This window comes from Zonotrichia leucophrys, chromosome 11, assembly GCF_028769735.1.
Source record: "Zonotrichia leucophrys gambelii isolate GWCS_2022_RI chromosome 11, RI_Zleu_2.0, whole genome shotgun sequence".
Lineage (NCBI taxonomy): Eukaryota > Metazoa > Chordata > Aves > Passeriformes > Passerellidae > Zonotrichia > Zonotrichia leucophrys.
In genome coordinates, this window is record NC_088181.1 from 221,363 (window position 1) to 246,231 (window position 24,869).

Here is a 24,869-nt window from a genome sequence, read left to right on the forward strand (position 1 = left end):
TACTGCCAGAAGCAAACTCGGGGTTTGAGTATTGAAACGAACACAAGTAAGGATAAAAGTGAGAGATCAGAGAACAAAGGAGGATATGAACAAAGGAACATGGAACTCAACAGCTCCTTTACAGTGCCTTTTCCCAAAGAGAGAGAAGCAGGGATGGCTCCTGGGTGTCAGTTCTACATGATGAATGAACATCATGTTAAAACAGCTTCTGTACAGGGAGGAAACTAGATGTTGCAGTGGCAGGAGGAGAAAACTTGCACTGAAAATGCTGTTTCCTAGCAGCATCCCCAGGGCTGACTGTGAGAGTGGTTCATTATTGCCAGAAAAATGCAACATTATGCATTTTGAAGGTAACTATTTTAACTAGGGCTTTAAGGGACTGCAATCAAATGTTTTTCAAACTGAAAAATGATGAGGAAATGAGGGTTTTAAGCAGTCTGATAAAAAGATTTTGCTTCTTGTTTTAACTTTACTCTTCTGATCTCAAGTAGCAGTCTTGCAGTCACCATTTCTGACTTAAAGAGAAACAGCCATCAGTGAGAAGACAGTACTTCCCAAGGTGTTTGATCCACTGTATGACTCTAGACCCTAACTGCAAATGCTGTGGAGGTAATAGGGGTTTTCAGGCTACAAACACAGAAATGTGGCACACTGGCTTTTGGTGGGCTGACGTCTCAAAACCACAAAGCTAACACCATGGACTTTCAGGTGCTCATTCTTAAAGAAGCCAAATAATGGAGAGCGTACCACTTCTTTGCTCTGCCGTGAGTCGTGTGCCACTGCTTTGCCTTTTGCAATTTAAAGATGCCTAGATACCATCTCCATAGTTGCACAGTTTTATAGTGGTTTCTATTAGTAACAGGAACCTTTTCCTGTAGGCACAGGCTACAATGACATTTTGCCTCCAGTATGTTTGTGTTGCTCTTGCACTGGGGACTCCAGCACTGGACACAGGTCTCCAGATGTGGCCTCACCAGTGCTGAATAAAGGGAAAAGCAGCACACCCATACAGTCCTAGAAACTGACCTGCGCTATTATTTACCATTCAATCAACTCTTTCACTTGCAAGCCTGAAATGCTGTTTAAGTGAAAATAACTTGTGAGTAAAGCAGCAAACTTGTTTGCTATTTGTTTACCTTGGCCAGCCTTTCTTTCACTGTTTTTACGAGTGAAAACTTTATTTCACTGTTTTTGTCTTAAAACAGGACCTCAGGTTCCTTAGTTTTTCCATGGATAACACTGCAAAATACGTAAATATGTCATAACGATATTTTAAAAAGGGTGTGCACAGGCATTTCCAGAAGGACATCCTCCTTTCTTTCCTTCTTACAGGCACAAATTGCAAAGGATTTAGTCCTGGAAGAGTTTGTGGATTATCTGTCTTCAGCTCTGTAATTCATGCTGCAGTAAACAAGACCCTTTTTTATTGAGGGGGAATACTGCAGAATTGCAGTAGCCTAGACCCATTTATGGGGCAAGGGCCCAAAACCATGACAAAGCACAAAGGGTAAAGAAGGGGACTAATACATGTGAACATTAATTAATGTTAATTAATACATTAATTTATTTTCATTCTGTCACAGGCTGTGACTTGGCCCCCAGAGCAGACTGTATCCTCAGAATCTGCTCCCACCAGAGCTGCTTTGGCAGGCATCTCTCAGCTCTGTTCTCCTCCTGGGTTCAGAGGAAAACCGGAACCACCTGTCAGGGAGGGTCAGGCAGGGACCCACAGCAGCCTCCTGGGCGCAGACGCCTGCTGCTGCACACGTGGCAGCTGCGGCAAAGGCAGCACAGTTCTTGGCTGTGGTTTAGTGCAACGCACTGTTGCTCTGCTCCTCAAAGGTCACTTTGCCCAGCAGCTGGCTCTCCAGCTCCACATTGCTCACTGGCAGCTGAAAGAAGTTCATCTCAGCTGCCAGAGCGGCCATGGCAGAGGGGTCCTGGCCGAACTGTGCCCGGAGCATCATATCCATTTTCTCCAGGCGCCGCTTGAGCCTCTTGGCTTCGCGCTCGCGGATGAGCCGGGCCTGTCGCTTCTCGGGGGTCTCGTTGGCGCGTTTCAGCCGCATGGCCTCCCGGTCCCTCTGCAGCCGCCGCGCCCGCTGCTCGTCCGTCTCCTGCATGCGCTGCAGCCGCTTGGCCTCCCGGTCCCGCATGCGCCTCACCTCGCGCTCCTCGGGCGTCTCATTGTCCCGCCGGCTCTTCTTGGCCGTGCGCTCCCGCTCCAGGCGCTGCAGCCGCACCTCCAGGGGCTCGTTCTGGCGCCGCAGGGCCCACTTGCGCATGCCGGGGCTCTGTGCCTCGAGCAGCTTGCGGTACGCGGCGCAGTTGTTGCACACCAGCAGGATGCCCGCGGGATACACGGGGGTGCAGAAGGCAACATCCTTCCCCTGAGCGCTGGAGGGGCCCTGGCTCTGTGGTGCCGGCAGCCGATTCGCACTGAGCACCTCTGGCAGCTTCTCACTGCAAAGCAGGAGGAACGGAGTCAGAGGCTTGGTGCTGTGGGCAGAGTCCCCGTGGGCTGCCATGAACACTGCTCCCGCTACAGCCCATGGCAGAGCCCTCTGCTGAATCACTGGCCCACAGATATGTCTGAGTATCTAAAATAAAGCATGGTCCTGCCCAGGGCAAGGAACTGGATTAGCCCAGAGCAGTATCTGCTATGGAAGAGTGCAAGAGTGGGAATAAACCAGCAAGCTTCTCCTCCCCATCATCTCTGAATTTCTTTCTAGCCCCACTCCACTGGTCAGTGGATAATCTCCCACTAGGCCGGACACAAAGAAAGAACATTTTGGTCTCTGCCCGTAGTCCTGCTCTGGAAACGATGAACCCATCTGGATAGTGCAGCCTTGCTCCAATGGATTGCTGGGCAAGGGAAGGGGTGGATTGTTCTCCAGTGACTGGAGCCCACAGCGCTTTCTCTAGCTCTGCACAGCACTAAGAAAGACCCTTTTACCCACACAGCCTGCAGACCTCTTGGCAGGGGACGCAGAGCTGCAGACAGGAAGGGATCAAGAGAATCTCACTCACTGGGGGTGTTTAGCACTGTCCTACAGGCCTCAGCGGGTCCAGAGCCACAACTTCTGAGTCGTTCAAGGCAACCCACCTAATCTTTAATGTGCTACCTAGCCCACTCATTGGCCAGGGTGACCCTGACCTGTTGAAGGTGGCGTGGCTGGTGAAGCGTGCTCCACAAACTGCACAGTTGGACAGCTGGTCCTCTGAGTGGATCAGGAGATGTCTCCCAAGGGATCCTGGGGAGCTGAGGGCTCTGCCACACACAGGACACAGGTAGCTCTTGGCACTCACCACCGCTCCAGTGTGCTGCAAAACAACCACTCAGGTGCTAGTTACATATTTCCCAGCTCCCTGCCCAGTCCAAGGCATGCTCAAACCATTCTGTTCAGCCTCTTGGAATGGGAACCCTTTACCACTAAACCTCTGTCTGCCAGCTTTTAGACGAAGCTCAAGACAAGTAATTCATTGTGTCACAGGTAAAACAAGGAGAAAAGCCCTTTATAGCTCAACTCCAGTGCAGGAGAAAAAATTAAGACCAAACTACTTGGACTGTAAGACCTGACCCTTGTTTTCAGGAATGCATTTGAGGGACTGCTGGTGCAGGACAAAGCACGACTCAATAAAAGCAAGGCTGGATGCTGGTAAAGAAGCACTTACAGGGAGACAAATGGTACGAGTAAGTTCTGTTTCATTCCTTCTGCTACAGACTTTGATGTGCTATGAAGAAAGCACTGACAACAAAACCTAAGATTTCACCACAGATTTCTTGCAAAACTGGAATAATTTTGAGGAAGTACAGCTACTGTCATGGATAATTACAGGAACTGTAATGAAGTACAACATAAATGATCAGGAGGAAGGTTTTTTTATCTCACTGAATAATATAAAAATTGCTTCTATGTTTAGTTTGAAGGAACTGCCTGGTTTTAGCCTGAAATACTTGCAGAGACTGCCTTGGCATAGAGTTATGTTTTCCAGATCTGTAGACCAGGGCCTTGCTAATTCTTTCCCCAAGACACCCTCTGGACACAGTTTACAGCTGTAAACTTCAGTCACATCCTAGCTAGAAACTCAGTTCTTTGGTTGCAAAGACCAGAACAAAGTTACCCTGTGCTTTGAGTTGTTTCTGGATTTTGAGGCTTCAGGCCAGAGACACTCCACAGTTGGAACCATCCCTACCTGGTAGACGTGAGCAATGAGTTGATCTCTGCTTCCACACTCGAGCTGGCAGAGGGGGCACTGTGACAGTCCCAGCATGGGCTCAGCGTTCACACTCTCAGGCACCTACGGGCAGGAAGAGCCGTTGGCTGTAAGGCACACCGACCCCGCAGGCACCCCGCCCTTCCTCGGCTCCTCCCAGGCCTGCCAGGCCTGCCGCGGGTGCTAGGCATCTCAAAGAAGAGTCCTTCATGTAGCCTCTGAGCAAAACCCGTGCATCTCACAGAGAGGGGGCAGAGGCCTCACAGCCTCACTTGCACCCAGGTTCTTGCTAGCACAGTGATTCTAAAAGGCAGGGCCTTTTCTGTGGCAAGGGGAAGCCAATCAGAAAATGGTACCGGAACCAAGGGAAGGGTTTGCACTCTGCGAACATCTTGGCCAGTTTGTGCCTGCTGTCTCCTGTTCCAGGCAGCCACAAGGCTCTTCATACCCCTTCCTCCTGCCAGGAGACATTGTTTGGAGGAGGTGGGAGGGAGAGAAACGTAAAGAAACATGATGGGGAGAGGAAGTGTTCAGACAGTACCCAGTACCCTTCTCTCTCCCTGGAGGCTATAGTGAGTGCAGAGCCAGTACACACTTGCCTCATTTTCTCTTATCAATGGGGTTCCAGCCACAGGTCGTTCTGCGTTTTCTAATTCCTTCTTCACTTTCACCATTGAGCCATCTTCCTCAGACGTATGGGAAGAAACTTCATCCTGAGTGGTTTCCTCATCATCGCTGCCACCTGAAACGTGCAGAACAGTTTTACCACGTGTCAGGACACTGATGGCACTCATAGGCTTTAACTGTCCTGACAAGCATTACAAGGGGCCTCTGCCCACTCCCTCCAACTACAGCTTCCATTTAAACTCAGTCTAGGGCACTTGAGTCCTGGGCATGGCATTTTACACTGCCTTGCTCAACGACTGCCAGATCTTCAGGCAGAGCTGCTGCTGTGCCCACCCTGCTCTGGTGAAATGGCACTGGGTCCCATGGCATTGCCCGGGCTGTGCTGTGCTGGTCTGGTCCTTAGGACAAAGTGCTGCACTGGAGCAAAGCGCTAACCCAGCGGAGGAGCTGGGTAAGATGGTCCTCAGAGGACTCGGACACACTGTGCAGCCCTCAGCCTCACCCCTTTCCAGTCTCCCCAGTCTACTACCTTAGTGTTACTGGAAGGGGAAGAACTCACTGCTGCTGGAGTCAGGGTCTTGGAGTGGACGAATTGTTGGCCTCTGGTCCCCAAGAGTTCCACGAAAGTTATTTTTCATCATGGCTTGGCGGGCTTGCTCCTCCAGCCCTGCAAAGACTTGCTCCCCTAGCAGCCACAAAGACAAAGAGTCAGACTGGTGCTGTTCCACTGCTTCCCACCACCAAGGCTTGCCAAAAATACAACAGGCATGGGGTTGCTCACCTGCACCGTGCAGAACCTCTGGAGTCACCTCTTGGAAAGCACTTAGGTCACTTCTCTGCTTGCCTACCCTGCCACACCAGCCTCTGGCACCTGCTGATGTGAGTCCAGTGCCTGGATGTAGAAGAGTCTCACTAGTGGCAATGTGCAGCACTGGGCTGCCCTCCGCATACTATGTGTATGCCACTCCAGCCACAAAATGCCTCTGACCCCATATATCTGCCATAAATAGCCAGGTGGCTCTTGCTGCTGCCAAGCTATCCACCAATATCCTACAGCACAGCTCAGGATGGGGGGCAGCCCCTGGGGACTGTGACAGTATCCCAGATCAGGGATAATACTGTACAGCTCTTATAAATTATTAACTCTTATTCCTAGCTATAGCAGGCATTTTGCACAAAAATAGCACCTCCCTAAGTGCTGGTACCTCACCTGCCCTTCACAGTGTCACTTTCTTCTGTCTCAGGAGGGATGAGGACAAGCTGCCCTTACAGAAGGTGTCTATGCTTGAAACTGGTGTTCTCCTGTGTATATGATGAATAGAAAGCTACCCTGCCTTGCCCAGGAATGGCTCTCACTAAAATAAATCTCATTGGTTCTTCATGTGCTCAAGGGAATGACCCCAGAGGGCTGAGATGCATGCTTAGGACAAAACAATTTGTTTAGTTGAAAACAGTGACCACTGGTACCTCAGCTCAATAGGACGTGGCAAATACCTTGAAATAAAGTATTTATTTGTACTCTGAATGAAAAGTTCTTACAGCAATCCCTGCTCAAAGAAGTTTTGGTTCCAGAGAATAATAGTAAAAGGCAACCGTTAATTTTCATATTAAAGCAAACAAATTACATTGTTCCAGGTGTAGTCGTGATTTACCTTTTCCAGTGGATGAGCTGGGAGGCTTGGGAAAGGTGCTGAAGTTCCCAGCAGGCTGGCTTTTGGGTTGCATTTATCAACTGATTTGAAAGTGCTCAAGAACCATTCAAAGCACAAATGTGAAAATGCCAAGGAAAACGCAGTGCATTTTTCACATAAAATCAAAACATAGCTTTCAGAAGACAAAGTTACCTTTTAGTACAGGGCCACAGCTGGCACCACTATAACCAGGAAACTGAACTCCCGAGAAAGAGCAGCAGTCCTGTTACAAGGACAGGTACATTCCCACGTGCTGAACTGTTCCAGCCAGTGCTGCTCCATGTTCCCACTCACACTGCCTTCCTTGGGGCTCACCTTGCAATTTTGGCAGGGCTTTAAAAAGCTGTGATTTATGGAAGATTTCAAAGACCTTCAGAAGTTTCACTGAGACCGTGGGAGAAGAATTTTAGTTCCCCATGTCCCCATGTAGGTTTCCGAAATAATTTGAAGGCTTTTATCATTCTCTTTCAGAAATGTGAGAAAGAGTGCTGTAGAGATTTGAGAGCACAATCCATGTGCCTGAGGAGAGGTGCTGAGGAGGGCCAAGTCTATTTGTCATTGAAAGCAGCAGGGACCATCATGACTGCTGTGATAGCCCTTCAGAAGCCATTCCAGCACTGAATGGTTTTCATGACCTGGAGTGCTGTTTTTATATCGGGACCATAGCCCCACATTGATGGGACTGAGATACAGACTGTACAAGCAGCAGACACCACAGAAATCCCGTGCCTCTCCAAGAAGCAGAAACCCACAAACCACCAGGATAAAAGTCCATAGACCAAAAAAGCATTGCAAGAGAAAGAGAAAGCATGATGAAATGAGGAAACCTGCAGAACACAGAACAGATATAAAACCACAATGGGAGATGTGCTGCTGCCTTTGACAGAGTTCCAAAACAGAATTCCCAAATGCCACAGGCTGCTCGTGGAAGCAATTACTTGTTTGTTTTCTTCCCCCTATTCCCTTTCAGACAGATTACACTCCCACTGAGCAGCAGCCTGGAGTCCTAAGGCAGGGCAGGCTCCTGCTCAGCTATACAAACCATGCAGACAGTCTGCAGGATTTAAGAGCTGGGATCTTTATCTGAGGTGACAGAAGAAGGAACTCCTCACATAAGGAACACTGGTATCGGTCAGTTACTGAGCAACTGTATGTGCCTCCAGCCTCTGTGCAACACCCCCCGAGCCCAGTGAGTATTGACTCGGCACAGTGCAGACAACAACCAGCTTACAGCCAGCAATGCAAGCTGTTAACCAAACCCGTGCTGTTAGCAGGCCACGTCCTGTGTGCATCCTCCCCAGCCTCTATCTAAAAACATCATGGGACTGGGAAAGGCAAACATGGAAAAATACTGTCTTCCCCTTGTACAAAATTTCTTATGTATTATAGTAATAGCGTACAAAAGAACTTAGGAAAGAGTATCCTGTTCATCTACTGACAGACTAAGTCCTCCTTTGATTAAACTTTACAACTTTAATGTTGGAGAGGTCCAGGGTTAAACTTCTGATGTTTCTGCACACACATGCTCATAAACAGACACACCCCCACCTCCACCCCACTTTGGATACGCTTCCATTCACTTGGAAGAGGAGTTGGACAGGCAACAGCTTTAGGATCACTGCCATAAGTAAAGGATGTTATGCTCAACAGTGAATTCACAGACTCTTCTCCATAAGTTTCTTTATTAAATACAAACAGGGCTGCAGACTGACCACAACACCAAAACAAGTCACTGTAGTTGTTTACAAACAGCTAGAGATGTAAGACAAGAGAGATGACACAAATGCCTCTGCTTTGTATTCCATTCTCCTCTCCATACTGCTGGGAATGAGAGGGATGCCAAGTCAGCAGTGGTGGAAATAGGGGACAGCCCTGTGGTACTGTGTAACATGGGCAGGCATCACTGCTAGGGTACCAGCCCTGAGCCCTTCCCTTCTTGAACTGTATAAATGCAGGATAACTCTCAGGTGTTCTGGAAAATAAACACATAAACAAACAACTCCCACCCCAAAATCCACAAAACAAAATGCAAAGGGACTACATCATTCTCCTGCCTTCCTTCCTAAACAGAACGGTCTCTCACAGATGAGTCAGTTTATTCCCTCCTTGTACATAAATTTAAAGTCCCTGTTCATGTAGGTCTTCTCTGTGTTCCTGGACCTGAAATTTGCAAGTCTTTCCACCACTGTGGATCTATTCCACCTGCCCCATGGCTATTCTGGGTTGTCCACACTGCTGTAGTGGTTACTGAAATGAAAAACAACACAATTGAAACAGTTAACAATGGCAGTCCACGGAGCCCTTCAGAACCAAGGGATTTGATGCACGCAACATTTCTGCTCAGTTGTGAATGCTGGGTTCTATTTCTTGCAAGGTACTTTCCCTTCAAAATGGGACTATTATAGACAGGAGAATCCAAGGAACACCAAAGAGCACAGAACATGTGTGTGTTAGAGAGAGAGGGAAGGAAATAGAGGATTAATGGGATATTGGAGCCATGATAAATAGAGCTCAGAAGCAGGAATTAATCTGACTAACAAAAGCTCTTATCCAGAGTTCTAAAATCATCTAAGCATCAGGTGCAGAGGACACAGGCAATAGAAAGCAAAGCAGCTTGTGGACAGCAGGGAGAGAGAAGTGCATGCTAATACCTGCAACAAATTTTGGCAAGCACGAAGACAGCAAGTAGTCCATGACTGGTGGGGTGACAGCACAGTAACAGATGAATGCAAGAACAGATGAATTGCTTAGAGTTTTTATACTTTTATACTGCATACTCTGGGAGAAAATAAAAGACCAAATTGAAACAAATGACCAAATTAAGGTATCTCCCCACAAGCAATCTAACCGCATTTTATTTTTCAACAAGCATATTCCACTATTACTGCTCAGTTTGTTAGCACTTTGTAAGGTATGTTTTTCATGCACCACATGGCAAAATAAAATTATATTCTTAAGAGCCATTTATGTGCTGCAGGGGCAATGACTAAATTAAAATTGTGGGACTGGCCATCATGCACAGAAAGACTTTTGTGATAAATTTTACCATAATTTTTATCATTGTTTCAGTATTATTTTGACTTTTCTTACATATCAACTTCTATTTAAAACTGTTTTGATTTGTAACCATACAATCTCCTAGCTGGTTTGCTCTGCTTGCCAAGCAAAGTGATTCTGTCCTAAGTGAGGACAGAAAACCCATGGTGTTGTGAGAGCAAGGTGAAATGAGGGCCATGCCAAGCCTGCAAAGTAATCCTGGAAAGAGGAGACACCAAGCAAGCCAACGAGAGGAAATCAGCGGCTGTCACTCGCCCTAATCAGTCCAAGAAGGAAGAGAAGATGGAGTGGCCATGCAAGGAAGAAGTAGGCACCATCCTCCCATCAAATTTGTCCAGTCATATATGCACAGTCGTATTTATGCAAATCCAAAAGGCAGTCCCCCAGCCCCGTAGCCTGCCAAATCAGACCCCAGCTGCAGGCAACTGCGTAAAAAGCTGCATACCTGCTGTCCCTTTCATTCCTCTCCTCCCAACCACTGCAGGCCCTGTGAAGAAGTCCCAGTAACGTGTCTGCTATGTCTCAGCCTGACTCCTCATTCTGCTGGCTCACCCCGTTCTTGGAGCCGGTGTTTTCTCCGATTATCCTCTTCAGGGCACTGCACGGCATTTCTGGGCCCTCCAGACACACAGCAGGCTAGGTAGACAGAGAAGTCCCAACGATTTCGTGGTGTTCATCATAAGATAGATAAGATTTTCCATCCCAAGGTGAAGACATCACCATTGACAAGTTTCTGGTATCTCTTGGTCCCCTTATTTTCTTGTGGTCCTACTTGCTGCTCTCGATGGCTCCTGATGAACAGTTGCTCTGTAGCAACGTACTGCATGTAAAGGAGATGAACAGGTCCCAGAACTCCACTCCGTGGCATACCTGATGCTATAACCTCCTGCCCCCTGGCAGCGTGTTTGTCAGACAGCCTCCTCCAAAACCAGGACTGGAGATACAATCATTTGTATTGCAGATAAAAAAAGCAATATTCACTGTGAAAACAGTGCACCACTGAATTTTGTGATACGTAGAGTTTGGTATATGATAGTACAAGCTTCTGAAGAACACAGCCCTTATGCAGTGAAGTGCAGAAAAGTACCCAGCTAAAGACCATGGAAACTCTATCTGCACAATTAGAGCTGTTGTAGTGCTTGGTTTCCATACTCAAGAAATCCCAACTCTGGACCAAGGAAGATAGCTTAATTGCATACATGACATAAACCTGAGCTCAATAACAGCAGTAATACCTGGGCACTCTAAGAAGCAGAAGTGTGTGGACACAAGGCATGTTACTGGCATCACAGGATAAAATACCAGACATATCAAATTTCTCTAAGAACAACTCCAAAGTCATTAATGTGCTATCAGACAAATTAAATCTATACTCTGCCCACAGTGGAACCCAACAACCAGAAGCAGGAATCAGAGAGCACAAGGCAATGCAGGTGCCACAAGCCCCACTCCTTGAGAACTTCACTCTGGCCAGCAAGGACAGCTTGGCTGGCTCTGCCAAGCTGCCCAGCCAGTGGGGCTGCGAGTCCCAGGCAGAGACAGCTCTTCCCAGTGCACTCACCGAGTGTGCAAGGTGTCAGCTCCAGCCCAGTTTCCCCTTGCACTGAGAGCAGCATGCACAGATGCCTGTTGCGTACCTGTGCACAGAGGCAGCACACATACACACAGACATGCAAGCCAGCAGCACCAGCAATGAGGCAGTGTTAGGGCTGCAGCACTCAGCTCTGTCTTGCACTCCTGACAGCTACTGCAGCCAAAAACACACAGGGCCCTCTCAGCAGCCTTGCTCTCACAGATCTACAGAAATCGAAACTTGTTTTCCTAATTCCAGCCCAAATTCCAAGCATGTTTCCAGCCACAAACCTGAGTATGAACAAGGGCATAACTTCAGGCCCCTCAAATTCCCTCTGCTGCCAAACAAAAGCTGTACATGTGCAGTTTCCCCTCTGCAGCCAAACCCCCACCTCTGCCGCCCAGCTCCACTGGTGCCTGGCTGTAGGCTGCCCATGAGAAGTGCTGATGCACAGCATCTTCAACCCTTTCACTGTCAAACAAATGCTTAGGCCTTGGCAATGATGGAGAAACAGAGATCCATCTTACCCACCTCAGCTCAAGAATGATCTGGCAGACAGCAGTTATTTGTCCTGTAATTTACTTGGCCACCACCCATTCCTTGACAGGAAAGAGCAAATGTCTTTATTTCATCATCTGGTAGAAACTGAGGTACAGTGAGCTTAAGTAACATGCCCAAGGCCAGCCAGTTGAGTCTGTGGTAGGATGAAGATCAAAACCCAGGACTTGCTGGCTTTTAGCCAGCATGCTCCAACCACCTTGCCTAGAACTTCCTTTGCTAGCAAGAGGCCAGAGCCTCAAGCCACATTTTCTAGTGTTCTAACTTGTACTTTTGACAGTGTGAATGCAAAGGCCAGCTACAGGCCCTGCATATACAAACCTACACTCACAGCATTAGCTGTTCAAGCCTACCCCTGTCCTACTATGCCAGGACACAGCCAGCTTCCCTGATGCACAGAGCTCAGTTTCTCTTCTTTTATACCCTAAGATAAAAGATGAGTAACCACCATTCCCCACAAGCTGTCTCTTCCCATCACTCCAGTCATTCCACTCCTCCCCACCTCACTCCAGAACCCAGCCAGAGCAAGGGTCCCACAATGCTGCATAACATCATACTCACAGTGAACTTTGTTAGGAGTGGTCTGTTTCCGACGGGACATGTTTCCCTGACCTGGGGGCAGAGAGTGTTCCTCCCCTCTGCAGAGGGCTCATCTGAGAAGAGAAGAGTCTGTCACACACTTCACTGAAACCCTCCAAGTCCCTGGTCAAGCTCTGCTGGCTGTCCCAGGGTCATTCCCCACCCTTCTGCCTATGCGGCTCATTCTGCATCACCACAGCTGGATTCCAGGCCAGCATCCAACACAATCCACAAGCATGTCACAAAGCATTCTACATGGGCAGTCCTACCCAGTTCTCAGGTAAACATTTAAACAATCCTGACCCCCTCAAAAAATGAGTGTCCCGTTCAAAAATTGCTGCAACCTCAGTCCAAACACCTTCTCTCTCCTGCCTATTCCTGCAGTCTAGTATTCATCCTTGTCGTTGAACTGACAGAGGAAGGGGGCATTTCCAACAGACCTCTCAGACAGACAGACAAAAGGAGGAGCTGAACCCATTTCCCACAAGACACATGGACACAGAGATCCCGTCAGCCTCCTCAGAGGGACAAACACACGAATTTCATCAGCCTCTTGCTGACAGAGAAACATGGACACAAGACAGACGGACAAAAGGATCCTGTCAGCTTCGCACTGCCAGACAGACACAGGGATCGCATCAGCCTTCTCAGACAGACGGACACGAAGATCTCGGACACCTCCCCATACAGGGGAATCCATCCGGCAGTCCCAGCGCACGGGAGACGGCAGGAAGGACCAGGCCCGCAAGCGGCCAGACATACAGACAAAGGGATGCGGCTCCTCTAGCATCAGAACGGACGCGGGAACCCTGCCCAGGCCCCCGACGTCCCGACCGGGCAGCCCTGACAAACCGAACGGCACTGGCAGCGGAAGTCCCGCCGCGGGGCCCGTTTCACTCCTCGCGGGCGGCAACCCCAGCCCGGCCCGGCTTACCCGGTCCCGCCGCAGGCGCCGGGAGCTGCAGACAGACAAAGGGCAGCGGACAGACAGACGGGCAAGATGGCGGAGGGCAACGCTGGGCTGCGCGAGCGCGGGCACGGGGGCCACGGCAGGCACCGGGAGGGCACGGCAGGCACCGGGAGGGCACGGCTCGCCCGCAGAGCTCAGGGGCCGGCTTTTCGTTACCTGAAGCGTCTCACCTGTTTGCCATGGATCCAGCCCAGCGCGTGACTCCCGACCTCCCGAGGGAGCTCATCCGTGCCTGCGACAGGGCTCGCTTGCCCCGGCCGTCTCCGCCGGCAGCTTAACGGGAGCCCTCGTGCCACCCCGGCTCGCCAGAATCTCGCGTACCCTGCAAGGCCAAAACGCAGGGTGTAGTACTATCTCGGACCCACCGCGCACGTTACGAGCTCGCGCACCTGCCGAAGAGAACAGCCCCGCCCCGGGGGCTGGGGGCCGCCTCCCCTCACGGGCCACTGAGCGCCGCCGCGGGAACAGCGGGCCCGCTCGGAACGGCCGCTTACCAGGGAGCTGCGGCTCCGGTCCCAGGCCCAGCCTGGACTTCGGTCCGACTCTCCTCCGCTGTGGCGCCAGCGCCGTGCGACCCTCAGAGAGCCGAGGACCCCGCGGCCAGGTCACAGCAGCCGGCGGAACGCCGCGTTGCCGGAACGGCCGCGCCGGGGGCGGGCACCGGCGGGCGCCTATCAGGCGTGGCACCGGTTGGACGCGACTAGGATCCCTCCGCCGGGCCATGTAGTCCCTCTGCGCCGCTCTCCCAGACTGTGCCCCTCTCTCCCCGGCCGCCAGTGCGCCAGGGCCGCATTTGCGGAGGCGGATCGGGACAGCGCCCGCCGTGCCAGCTCGACTGTGCCCCGGACTGCGTGCAGGCTGTGCCGGAGACTGGGTACGGAGAGTGCCGGCTATGAGGATCACTCCGCACGCGATGAAGGCTTGCGGAAGCCGCGCGCCATTTTGGGTGGCAGAGCTGCGGAGCCGTGGTGGTGAGTCGGGCCGTGGGATGCGTGAGCGGGGCCGCGGGGAGCATTCGGCGTCCGAGAAGCTGACGCGGAGCCTTGCCTCAGGGTCTCCCGCAGCCCTGGGACTTGCCCCGGGACCTGCTCCGCTCGTGGTGTGGGATGTTTTCTCGCTGCTACCTAGCTGGGGAGGGAGAGGGATTTCTCCCCTCAGCCCTCAGGTGCAGCTGCGCCGGTGGAGCTCATGCAGGGCCTCCTGCGCATTGTCCGAACTGTCCCTGGGCACTAGGCCAGACGCGGCGAGTCTCACCGAGCGGCTGGTGTGGCTGGCGGCCGTCCCGGCAGCCGGATCAGGTCATGGCTCGCTCCGCTCTGGGCGGTGGAGCCGCCGGCAGAGAGGGATGGGGAGATGAGATGCAAACAGAGGTCTTTCTATGTGCTGTCTTTTAAGGAAGCTTTTCCTTGATGAACGGTTTTTGGCAGACAGAATGCTATAATTAAATAATGTTAGGATTTGCTTTCTGTAGGATTAATAAGTTGAACTGGTTCCTGGGAGACTAAGCATGTGTTCAGTAGGCAAGAAGAGTGTGGGGAAGGTGAAACGGCAACTTCTTCCTTCTGATGATGACATCAGAACGACCTTGGTTTCTAATAGTCCTCTAGTTAACTGGTTTATAACTTGTATTTCAATAGGACAGAGGTGGGCTTGGCTCTTCAGTTGACTTTTCCGTTTTTAAAAAAATGTCCAATAAGTTTCCTTGAAGTTCTAAGGCCAGTCCTATTGGTCTTGGTGAGGTGCAGGGTTATGAAGTGGGAAAGGCAATAATAAGCACTCGAGGTTCAGTCACTTATAAATAACTAGATTCAGCATTGAATTCCAATCCAGGGCTTGCTTGTTTGGGGCATTTCTTGGCCTCCCCCGCAGTAAAACCGTGTCTGGTGACAGACACTGACTGGCAGTTGTTGGTTCCAGTGGCCATCCCTCTTCTTCACAGAAAGTGTTTATCATGTTGGGCTCTGGGTTCAAGGCAGAGCGCTTACGAGTCAACCTGCGCCTCGTCATCAACCGCCTCAAGCTACTGGAGAAAAAAAAGAGTGAGTATTAAGGGGGCAGGTGTATTAAGAATGAGCATTAGGGGGAGTATTAAGGGACCCAGGATGCTTTTGGGGCTCAGGAGACTTGAGATGGTATTTCTGCAGTTGGGAGTACTTTCATGGGCCAAGTATGGAGTAGCTTTTTGCTCTTCCTTGCTGGACCCAGGCCTTAACAACCTGCCCTGGTGCACAAGGAACTGGAAGAGCAGGCCGGCCACAGCGTGGCCTCTGTCCACCTTCCTGGCAGCTGTCGGAGTGCAATTTGTGGGGTGGTAGCTAACAGCTAATATTTGTGAGCTATGTGTGCTAAGAGCACAGTGGAGAACTCCCGGGGTGCTGTGGGAGATCCTCCCCACCTGCCCTGCCCTGACACAGGTCAGGCCTGTGATCCTGGTTAACTCTGTAGGGAGGTTGTAGGTACAGGAGTGTTTCCAGCAGCCTACTCCCACGAGTTAAATGTGCTGGGAGCTGGACATGAGGGCTCTGCCGAGCCATGCAGAGGTTAGATAGGGGAGAGAAGCTGGTGGTGGCTCTATGTGTAATGGGGACTTGTGGGCGGTCTGGAGGCAGCAGCCCAGGCCAGCACAGTGACCAGGCTTGGGATGTGTGCTGCAGCTGAGTTGGCCCAGAAGGCAAGGAAGGAGATTGCAGATTACCTGGCAGCTGGAAAAGATGAGCGTGCCAGGATTCGTGTGGAGCATATCATCCGTGAAGATTACCTTGTGGAGGCCATGGAGATCCTGGAGCTGTACTGTGATCTGCTGCTCGCCCGCTTTGGCTTGATCCAGTCCATGAAGTAAGCTCTGGCTGGGAGGGTCCTGGACTCAGGAAGGGGCACTGCTGGGGGCAGGTCTGGGGTACAGAAGGGCACCCGTGTTTGTCTCTCCAGAGACCTTTTCTTCCCCATGTACGGGAGGCTGTGGAGCCCAGTGCATGGGATGGGAACTTAAAGGCTAAGGAGATCGAGGGCAGCAAAGGCTGGGTGCATGGGGTGGAGAGAGAATTGTTTTCTTTGGTCGTAGGGAGCTGGATTCTGGCCTGGCAGAGGCAGTATCGACACTGATTTGGGCTGCACCACGCCTCCAGTCAGAAGTGGCCGAGTTGAAGATTGTGAGTAGGGTTGCTTGAGGGATGCTGCCCATGCAGGGTGGGGGTGATGCTGCCTGATGCTGATGGATGCCCTTGTCTGGGACTTTATATCAGAGGATTTCATGGGCTTTGCAGATGGAAATCAGATGTCCTTGGGGCATCTGGGGTGGCTGCAGCTGCTGAACTGGACTGCTCAGTGGGAAAAATGAGGGAGGGAGCTGAGTGGATGTGAGGTTTGAGGTGGGAGAAAGCAGGACTGTGCATCTTCTAGAGTTTCTCTCCTGCTGCAGGTTGCTGATCAGCTGTGTGCTAAGTACAGCAAGGAGTATGGGAAGCTGTGCCGGACAAACCAGATTGGGACAGTCAACGACAGGGTAAGGAACTGGTAGAACAGGCAGAGCTGGCAGAGCAGCCACGCCTGCCGAGGCTTGCTGCCCCTTGGACCCGTGGCTGGTGCCTGATGCTTACCATCACTCTGGAGCACAGCAGGTGCTGTGCAGCCAGGGCCCACCTGCATTGGCACATGGCGCTGAGGCCCCAGGCAGGGGGGCCCTGCTCTACTGGTTGCGGATGGGGAAGGGTAGAGTGAATAGAGCCCTGGCTTATGGCTGCCTGCAGCATGTTGTACTGGGTTCAGGGGCCTCCCCACGGCTGCCTGCTGTACCTCCCTGGCTGGGATGGCACTGGTACAGAGCTGTTGGGTGCTGCATTGCCCTGGCTCTACTAAGCCTCTCCACCCCTGTGTTCCAGCTGATGCACAAGCTGAGTGTGGAAGCACCACCCAAGATCCTGGTGGAGAGATACCTCATTGAGATTGCAAAGAACTACAATGTGCCCTATGAGCCTGACTCAGTGGTGATGGTGAGTCAGCCTCAGGATGTGGCATTGCAGAGAACTGGGTAGTCCTTGTGCTTTGGTGTCTTCTAGACAGTCCTAGCATAGCATGATCCTTCTTCCTTCATGCACTCCTGTGGCATGTGGCAGTAGTTACACATGCTACAGCCTGGTTTGCATTCTGTTTCCCGTTAATACCGCTGTATAGCTGCTCTCTGTTCTGTTGTGTATTCCCGTCTTGTCCATTGACAAATGCCTCATCTAATGTGTACAGAGGGCAGTGATCATAAGAGATGTGTTGGTGAACAGAATTCTTCCGCCCTTTCCAGGCTGAAGCCCCACCAGGTGGAGAGGCAGATCTAATTGATGTGGGCTTCACGGATGATGTGAAGAAGGGTGGCCATGGAGGGGGCGGAGGTGGTGGATTTACAGCCCCAATGATAGGTCATGATGGCTTGGTACCCATGCCCGTGATGATGCCTATGCCCATGCCAACAACAAATCCACCCTTCTCTTATCCACCTCCTAAGGGACCGGTAAGTTTCTGGGCTTTGTGTGTTTCCTTTTTCTGTGAAAGACTCCTATTGTGGTGCTTAGCCCTGCTGTGCCTGCTGACTGTACCTGTTAGCCCAGTGTGTCAGAAGGCCATCTTCTCAGTGTGATTCTGCATGGGACGGAGGCTGTTGGCAGTACAGCTGAAGCTTAATCTTGCATCTTGACTGTGGAGGTTCCTACCCCTGTTCTGCAGCCAGCCCTCTTTGCCTTCAGGGAACAGAGGAGTCCAGACTTAACTCCTGAGGCAGTCTTCTGACTGCCAGGCTTTTGTCCAGGAGTTGGAGCTGCACTTTGAAGTTGGTAGGCTGGTAGTGTGCCAGGATTCAGTCAAGGAAATCAGATGAGTGTTGTGGGGTGGGAATAGCACAGAAAAATGCGGAAGAGCCCTGCCTGCAGATCTGCAAGGGAAGAAGACTGAGCCAATGGCTCTTGCAGAGGGTTTGTTGTAAGGGTGGAAGGTGGGAGCTGAAAAGAACTCCTCCGTTCTCTGAATTAAGTAATTTACAGGATATCTGTGTAGACTGGAGAGCAGAATAGTGGGATGACTTTGAGTCTTAATATGGTCCCAGTAGCGCTGAAGTACTTTTTGTGGAAAATCTGGGCCAAGTATCATCACCTGGCTGTTGGCCCAGGCATAAACGTGCTGAGGGCTTCTGCCAGGTGTGGGTCCTTGAGGTGCTGTTGTGTGACAAATGAGGGCAACTCAAAGCCTTGTGTGAGCCAGAAACCTCTTTCCTATTCTGCAGTACTGCACACAGGGCCAGAAATGGCAGAGTATTTCCTTTATTGGCCTGGTGCTTCTTGTGCCTTGAAAGATGAAATGTTTACCTGTGCTGGTTCTTCTAACCCACAGTCCAGTTAGCTGGGTCTGCCTGCTCCAGGTGACTACATCTGTCTTAATACTTGAGAATCCCTTCCTTGTAAGCATAAACTCTTACCCACTTGAATATGTGCCTGCATTTATCTAAGACTACTTCCTGTGACTCCCATGGCAGCTGTAGGTGTGTGGTGTCTCAGATGAGTGGTGTGCTGCATGACTGATCTCTCTGTACAGGAGAACTTCAGTGGCCTGCCAGTGGGGACCTACCAGCCTTTCAGTAACATCCACCCACCACCAATTCCGGCAAACCCACCCACATACGAGTCCGTAAGTGCCTGAGATGAATGGCTATTGCAGGCAGCAGAGGGGTCCTCAGAGTGCAGTGGTAGCCACAGAGAAGGGAAATGTTTGTAAAGGATACTAAGCTAAGTTTTCAGGCTTTTGGGGTGGTGCTGGCATTGCTTGCTACTGTAGTGAATCAGGGAATGCACATGATGGAAGGATGACTTGTGGAGAGAAGTTCCTCGTTCAGCTCTGTGCTTTGGCTGCAAAGGAAACTCAAGATTTCTCTTGCTGCATTGTTAAAGTGGCGTTAAACAGTTAATAAGCAGAATCCACAAGTTGTGTTTTTTGCTGTGTGAAGAGTTTATCACCTTGAGTCTGTTTAATTATGGCTTTTGAACTAATTAACGGCCTGGATGACAATTTTGAGTGACGCAGATGCTGTATGTTTAGGGACTCTTCCTTTCACAGACTTTCCTCAGTCCTTGGGGACAACAAAGCAGAGGCTGGAGACTTCCCTTTCTACGCTTGTCTCTGGTTTTGTTGCTGCAGTTTGTCATCATGCCTGCCAGTCTGCTTTTGGTGACATGCTGTTGTTTTTGCATCATCCTGAGTAGGGAAGAGCACAGTTGAGCATTGTGGTGCTCACACTTTTGTGTCCTCATAGGTGCAGCAGTGCAGGTGAATTGGGTAGGAATGGGTGTTGAGGGCTGCAGCATGCAGGGAATAAGAACCTTTACTAGCACAGCTGTGTGTGCCATGAGCCTTTTTCCCAGACAGACTGAGACCCTGCTGCTAGTCACAAGGGCCTGTCAGTGGTTTATGGAGAAAGGCAGCAAGGAGCTGTGATGACAAGGATGAAGAGGGCGGTGTTTTCTCACTGGTGGCCTTGTAAATATTTCAGACCTGATAGTGGATACACTCGATTGATCCAGTTCAGAATATGGTCAGTGAAGCTACTTTAGTTGACAAGGAGGGAGAGAGAAGCTGATGAGCTGCCTCTGTTTCATGGAAGAGAGGCGCATTGTTGTAAAGCCACAGCTGCCTGCTAGGGGTGGGGAGGAGTGTGCACTGATCTGCTGGAGCTGTGCCTCTGAGCTCTGCTTGTGTGCTGGTGTGACCATGCCTGGTGGACAGAGCTGTAGTAACTGAGAGTCTTTTTCAGATTGATGAGCCTAACGCTGACAAGGATGCTGCTGCACTAGTGCCTGGTGAGTATGTTGAGGTTTGGAAAAGCTTGGATATTAGGGCTGTTCTGAAAAACCCTCTGGTACTGCCCGTTGCTGGAATGACTGTTCTTTGTGGGGCTCTGTTTGGCCCGGTGCGTGTATGCTGATGGTGAGTTGCAGTGATACTTCTCTTATCAACAGGGCCTGAGCCCAAGCCAGAAGCTTCTCCTAAACCAAGAGCTGGAGCTCCTAATAGTTTTGATAACTTTGTACTGCCTGAATTGCCATCTGTGCCAGACACACTGCCAACAGCATCTGCTGGCGCAAACTCTTCTGCCTCGGAAGACATTGACTTCGATGATCTTTCACGGAGATTTGAGGAGCTGAAGAAGAAAACGTAAAACTTCCTGGGCTGCAGGAAGGAGGGGAAGGAGATGTGTGATATCTCCTCTCTGAAACAGACTCTCTTTGAAATTGGTTTCATGTATTAACCTCCAATGAACGTGCTCTTCTTTTTGAGCTCTCTTCCTGCTGTACTTACACCAAGTGCTGCCGCTTTCCTGATCTTTGCTGCTCCAGGAGATGAACTGTGGGGAATGTTGTGAGAGTGAGGCAAGGAAGAACCCCTGTCAGTCTGGGTAGCTGTATGGGGAAGCTGTGCATGATGTTCTGGGCACTGTTCCTGGCTGCCTCCATGATGGCTCCATGCCTCCCAGCAGAGGCTTTCTCTTGGGGAGCCCTCATTGGCCTTGATGGTGTTCTCGGTGGAGTCCATTTGCAGTTTGCAGAAGGGTAACAGTATCTGCCTGGGCCTGTTGGGTATGTGACTAGCCCCTGAGAGGGCAGAGCTGGACAGGCTGTGCCGCTGCCTCGGGGTTTTGATGCGGGTGCTGAGCAGCTATGGCCCGTCGAGGTCTGGAGGCAAGGCACAGAGGGTAGTCTCATGGGATACGCAGCAGCACCTTGTTCACCCTACCCGAGTCGCGGTCGAGGCATCCCGGGACTGTAAGGTATCTGTTGGTGACACTCTGCAGCCGTGCCGTGGCTGCCGCTGTTCGTGTCCCGTTCCCGTCCCTGCCCCATTCCCGGGGCTCGCCCTCTGCCCCTCCTTCAATAAAGCGCGGGCCGGGACTCTCGTCGCCGCCTCTGTTGCGCCGCTATTGGCTGGAGCGGTACTGCCTCGGCCAATCACAGAGAGGGTCCCCGGAAGTGTCCTTGCGTGGCGGGCTGAGCGTGATGGCGGCGTCGCTGCGCGTGAGCGGCCGGGGAGCCGGGGCCGGCCTGGCGGGGCCGCCCATGGGAGCCTGGGCACCGCTGGCCTTGGCCGGTGGCGGCTGGAGCGGGCAGTGCCGGGGCGGGACGGAAAGGGACGGGTGGTGCGAGATCGGGGCCGGGTGCGGGGTGGGGAAGGGAGGGGATGGGCTGAGTGCGGTTGCGGTGGGGAACCGTTGCTGGTGCGCTGCTAACGCCCTGGCACAGGGACGGCTGCTGGCGCTGGGAGGCTGCGGGCTGCTCCTGGGATCGGCGCTGGCGGCAGGGGACGAGCGGCTGTACGCGACGGTGATGCCCGCGCTCCGGGCGCTGCCTCCCGAGGCCGCCCATGGCCTGGCTCTGCGCGCCGCGGCCCTCGGGCTGCTGCCCTCCACCCGTCCCGACAGCCCCGCGCTGGTGCGTCTCGAGGGCGGCGGAGGAGGAGGGGGGAACCGCGCGGGGAGTGGGAAGGTCGGAAAGGCGCTCAGAACCGAGGGCTAAGGGCTGGGTGGCAGAGTCCGGCGTGGTGCGCAGGCGGCTGCGTCCCGTCGAATCCCTGGCGGGCGACGAGGCACCCTCGGCAGGCACCCCATAAGGACACCGCGAAGGGCAGGGGAGGCGGCCGGCTCTGTCGGGAGGGGGGCTGGAGTGAGGCCTTGGCAACGGTTCCTGGAGTCTGTGGGCTCTGCCCCAGCCCCGCAGGAGGTGCGAGTCTTCGGGCAGCGATTCCGCAACCCACTGGGCCTGGCTGCTGGCTTCGACAAGCAGTGCGAGGCTGTGGACGGGCTGTACAAGATGGGCTTTGGCTTTGTGGAAGTGGGGACTGTCACGCCCAAGCCCCAGGAAGGGAACCCGAAGCCCAGGGTCTTCCGGCTGGCAGAGGATGAGGCAGTCATCAACAGGTGGGATCTGAGGGCAGCTGCTCTGCAATGTCCTACAGTCTGCCCTCCGTGAGGGAGGGTGAATATTTGGGTGGCCCCACGTTTTTGGAGGTGTGGTGGCTTTTGGTTGGATGTGCTGAGCAAAGCTGCAGAGACCACACATCTGCCTCATGTTTTTCACGTGTCCTGTTCAGGGCCTGCAGACATAACCCAGCCTTGAACTGCCTCTGTCCTGGTGCAGGTATGGATTCAACAGCCATGGCCACGTCGTGGTGGAGCGCAGGCTGCGAGCCCGCCAGGAGACACAGATGAGGCTCACTGCTGGTGAGACAAGCTTGTAAGCCTTTGCTCTTGGTGGCTGCAGGGTAGGTTTGGGCATCTCCCAGGTACCTGTAGGCCAGGATTGGTGTGTAATGCCAGTATCCAGGCACGGGAGCACCTTGGCTGGAGGAAGACTTGGACAGCTCTTGGGGCTATAGTCACACCCCTGGCATTGTGACTAGACACATTTCTCCTGCTGTTTTCTCTGGGATCAAGCTCCACTTGCTGCTTTGGGGAGGATGTGTCTGCTAACATAGCCAAAGCCAAGAGGACCCCAGCAGAGCAGGTCCTGTGGGCAGCCTCTGCCAGGCTGAAGGCTGTGGTGCTGGGAGGTGCTGACTGGGGTGGCTGTGGCAATGCTCCTGTGGTTGTAGGACAGTCCCAGGCCCATCCTCATGAAATACGTGGGCTATATATATATATATATATAGATATATATCTCCTCATCTTAACTTTAGCTAGTCCTGGGACCTCCTCTTTTGGGTGCTCTGGCCATTGGGTGGTGGTTGGTCCTGCTGCCCTGGTTCAGCTGTGTCTGGGTTGCAGCTGGGATGCCTCTTGGAGTCAACCTGGGCAAGAACAAGAGCTCTACTGATGCTGCAGCTGACTATGTGGCTGGGGTCCGGACACTGGGCCCTTTGGCTGACTACCTTGTTGTGAACGTGTCCAGCCCCAACACCCCAGGGCTGCGGGACCTGCAGGGCAAGGCTGAGCTGCGGGACCTGCTGAGCAAGGTAGATGCCTCCCCCCCAGCTAGCCCACAGCTAGAGCACTGGATGCACCCCATTCTCCTGGCAGTAGCTGCACTGCTGCAGCCAGTGGATTTACCCGAGCACAGGGAGGAATGGGGGTGGTTTTCCTGCAGGGTGGGCAGGACCACTGAGATGTACCTGTTGGCTGCTGCCATGGGCAGTACTAGGGCACTGTATCCCGGCAAAGGGCTCAGGAGCAGTGAGGCGTTGCCCTCTGTTTGCTCCTGTAAGAGGCAGCGAGCCATCCACCCCACAACTTCAGGCATCACTGGGGTCCTGTGCCTGCTGTGTGCTCCAGGCCCTGTGCCAAGGGTGCCTTTCCTGGCTTTGGTGCCAAGTAGAGGAGCAGGGCCTCTCCCTGTACTGCCTGTGGTAGTGGGTGTCCATAACTCCTAGCTGGGGCAGGAGGCCTCTCCCTGCCGTGCACTGCCACGTGCATCGACAGGTGCTGGTGGAGAGGGACCTGCTGCCCTGCAAGCAGAAGCCAGCCCTGCTGGTGAAGATTGCCCCTGACCTCACTGCACAGGACAAGCAGGACATCGCCAGCGTTGTCTGTGAGGTGAGGAAGTAGGAAGGGAAGGCCACTGGAGGCAGGACAATGGTGGTCCCAGCAAGTCACGTCTCGGAAGGACACGTATGCCTGCAGCTCTCTGGCTGCTATAGGGATGGTGTCCTGGGTTGGTCAGAGTCTGTGAAGGCCCATGTGTGTCACCCAGGCAGTGATGGGCAGCTTTGGGTTATGTGCTGGGTGCTCCTGACCCGGCAGGAGGGGAAGGGGAGGTCGGGCTGCTTCTGGAGCTGTGTCCTCACCCTACTGCCCCTGCAGCTCGGTGTGGATGGGCTGATAGTGAGCAACACCACGGTGAGCCGGCCCAGCGGCCTCCGGAGCCGGCAGCGCACGGAGCCCGGCGGCCTCAGCGGGAAGCCCCTGCGGGAGCTCTCCACGCAGACCATCAGGGACATGTATGCTCTCACTCAAGGTGAGGGCCCGGCAGGGCTGGGGGCGCCTGCCAGCACTGCCTGTGCCAGCCTGAGCCGGCGCCCTGCCCTCAGGCCGGGTGCCCATCATTGGCGTGGGGGGGGTGAGCAGCGGGCAGGACGCCCTGGAGAAGATCCGTGCTGGAGCCTCGCTCGTGCAGCTCTACACAGCGCTTGTGTTCCACGGGCCACCAGTGGTGGGGACAGTCAAGCGTGAACTGGAGGAGCTGCTCAGGTGAGTGGAGGCCAGGCACGTCCCCAGAGAGCCCCTGGTCCTAGCACAGCTCAGGACAGCTGTGTGCTGGTGCCCGAGCAGTGCCAGCCCAGTCCTAGCATACACCATCCCTGGTTAGGGAGCAGGGCTTCAAGAGTGTCATGGAGGCAGTTGGAGCAGATCACCGCTGCTAACAGGCTGCAGAATTAAGGTCTAGCTGGGAGGAGCTGTGGCAGACAGGGATGGGTGTGACAAGGCCAGTGCTGGGCAGACTGGGACTGAGATGAGGTCCTGGTTCCAAGACCTTCATGACACTGCTGCTTTTTCAGGGCTGTGTTTTGGCTTCCCTGTGGACAGCAGAACTGAGTATCAATAAACATTTGGCTCACCTGGTCTTCTGTGCTGCTCTTG

General features: G+C 52.8%; 3 protein-coding genes across 16 annotated transcripts; 2 read left to right on the top strand and 1 right to left on the bottom strand.

Moving 5' to 3' along the window:
• Positions 1–1,176: 1,176 nt before the first annotated feature.
• ZNF821 (zinc finger protein 821) lies at positions 1,177–13,924 on the bottom strand. Of its 11 annotated transcripts, none has more exons than XM_064723598.1 (10): positions 13,768–13,923; positions 13,444–13,595; positions 12,286–12,377; positions 10,146–10,229; positions 5,627–8,783; positions 5,405–5,530; positions 4,818–4,960; positions 4,198–4,302; positions 3,158–3,324; positions 1,179–2,463 (listed from the first exon to the last, which is right to left on the bottom strand). In XM_064723598.1, exons 6-10 carry the CDS (start codon positions 5,484–5,486, stop codon positions 1,809–1,811), a joined length of 1,152 nt encoding a protein of 383 aa, XP_064579668.1. In that variant the 5' UTR covers positions 5,487–5,530; positions 5,627–8,783; positions 10,146–10,229; positions 12,286–12,377; positions 13,444–13,595; positions 13,768–13,923; the 3' UTR covers positions 1,179–1,808. The 11 variants fall into 11 exon arrangements, with proteins under 11 accessions (XP_064579660.1, XP_064579668.1, XP_064579667.1 ...); XM_064723597.1 differs by having other exon boundaries at positions 10,146–10,527; XM_064723594.1 differs by having other exon boundaries at positions 10,039–10,527.
• Positions 13,925–13,977: 53 nt separating this feature from the next.
• On the top strand, positions 13,978–21,197 carry IST1 (IST1 factor associated with ESCRT-III). Of its 2 annotated transcripts, none has more exons than XM_064723602.1 (10): positions 13,978–14,244; positions 15,213–15,312; positions 15,928–16,108; positions 16,335–16,422; positions 16,692–16,775; positions 17,152–17,262; positions 17,565–17,771; positions 18,845–18,937; positions 20,058–20,103; positions 20,263–21,197. In XM_064723602.1, exons 2-10 carry the CDS (start codon positions 15,225–15,227, stop codon positions 20,460–20,462), a joined length of 1,098 nt encoding a protein of 365 aa, XP_064579672.1. In that variant the 5' UTR covers positions 13,978–14,244; positions 15,213–15,224; the 3' UTR covers positions 20,463–21,197. The 2 variants fall into 2 exon arrangements, with proteins under 2 accessions (XP_064579672.1, XP_064579673.1); XM_064723603.1 differs by having other exon boundaries at positions 14,244–14,571.
• Positions 20,943–24,851, top strand: DHODH (dihydroorotate dehydrogenase (quinone)). Of its 3 annotated transcripts, XM_064723588.1 has the most exons (10): positions 20,943–21,315; positions 21,541–21,729; positions 22,007–22,214; positions 22,435–22,517; positions 23,061–23,248; positions 23,712–23,825; positions 24,093–24,246; positions 24,320–24,479; positions 24,598–24,669; positions 24,788–24,851. In XM_064723588.1, exons 1-9 carry the CDS (start codon positions 20,943–20,945, stop codon positions 24,650–24,652), a joined length of 1,524 nt encoding a protein of 507 aa, XP_064579658.1. In that variant the 3' UTR covers positions 24,653–24,669; positions 24,788–24,851. The 3 variants fall into 3 exon arrangements, with proteins under 3 accessions (XP_064579658.1, XP_064579657.1, XP_064579659.1); XM_064723587.1 differs by having other exon boundaries at positions 24,598–24,851; XM_064723589.1 differs by having other exon boundaries at positions 21,267–21,315; positions 22,015–22,214; positions 24,598–24,851.
• The last annotated feature ends 18 nt before the right edge of the window (positions 24,852–24,869 follow it).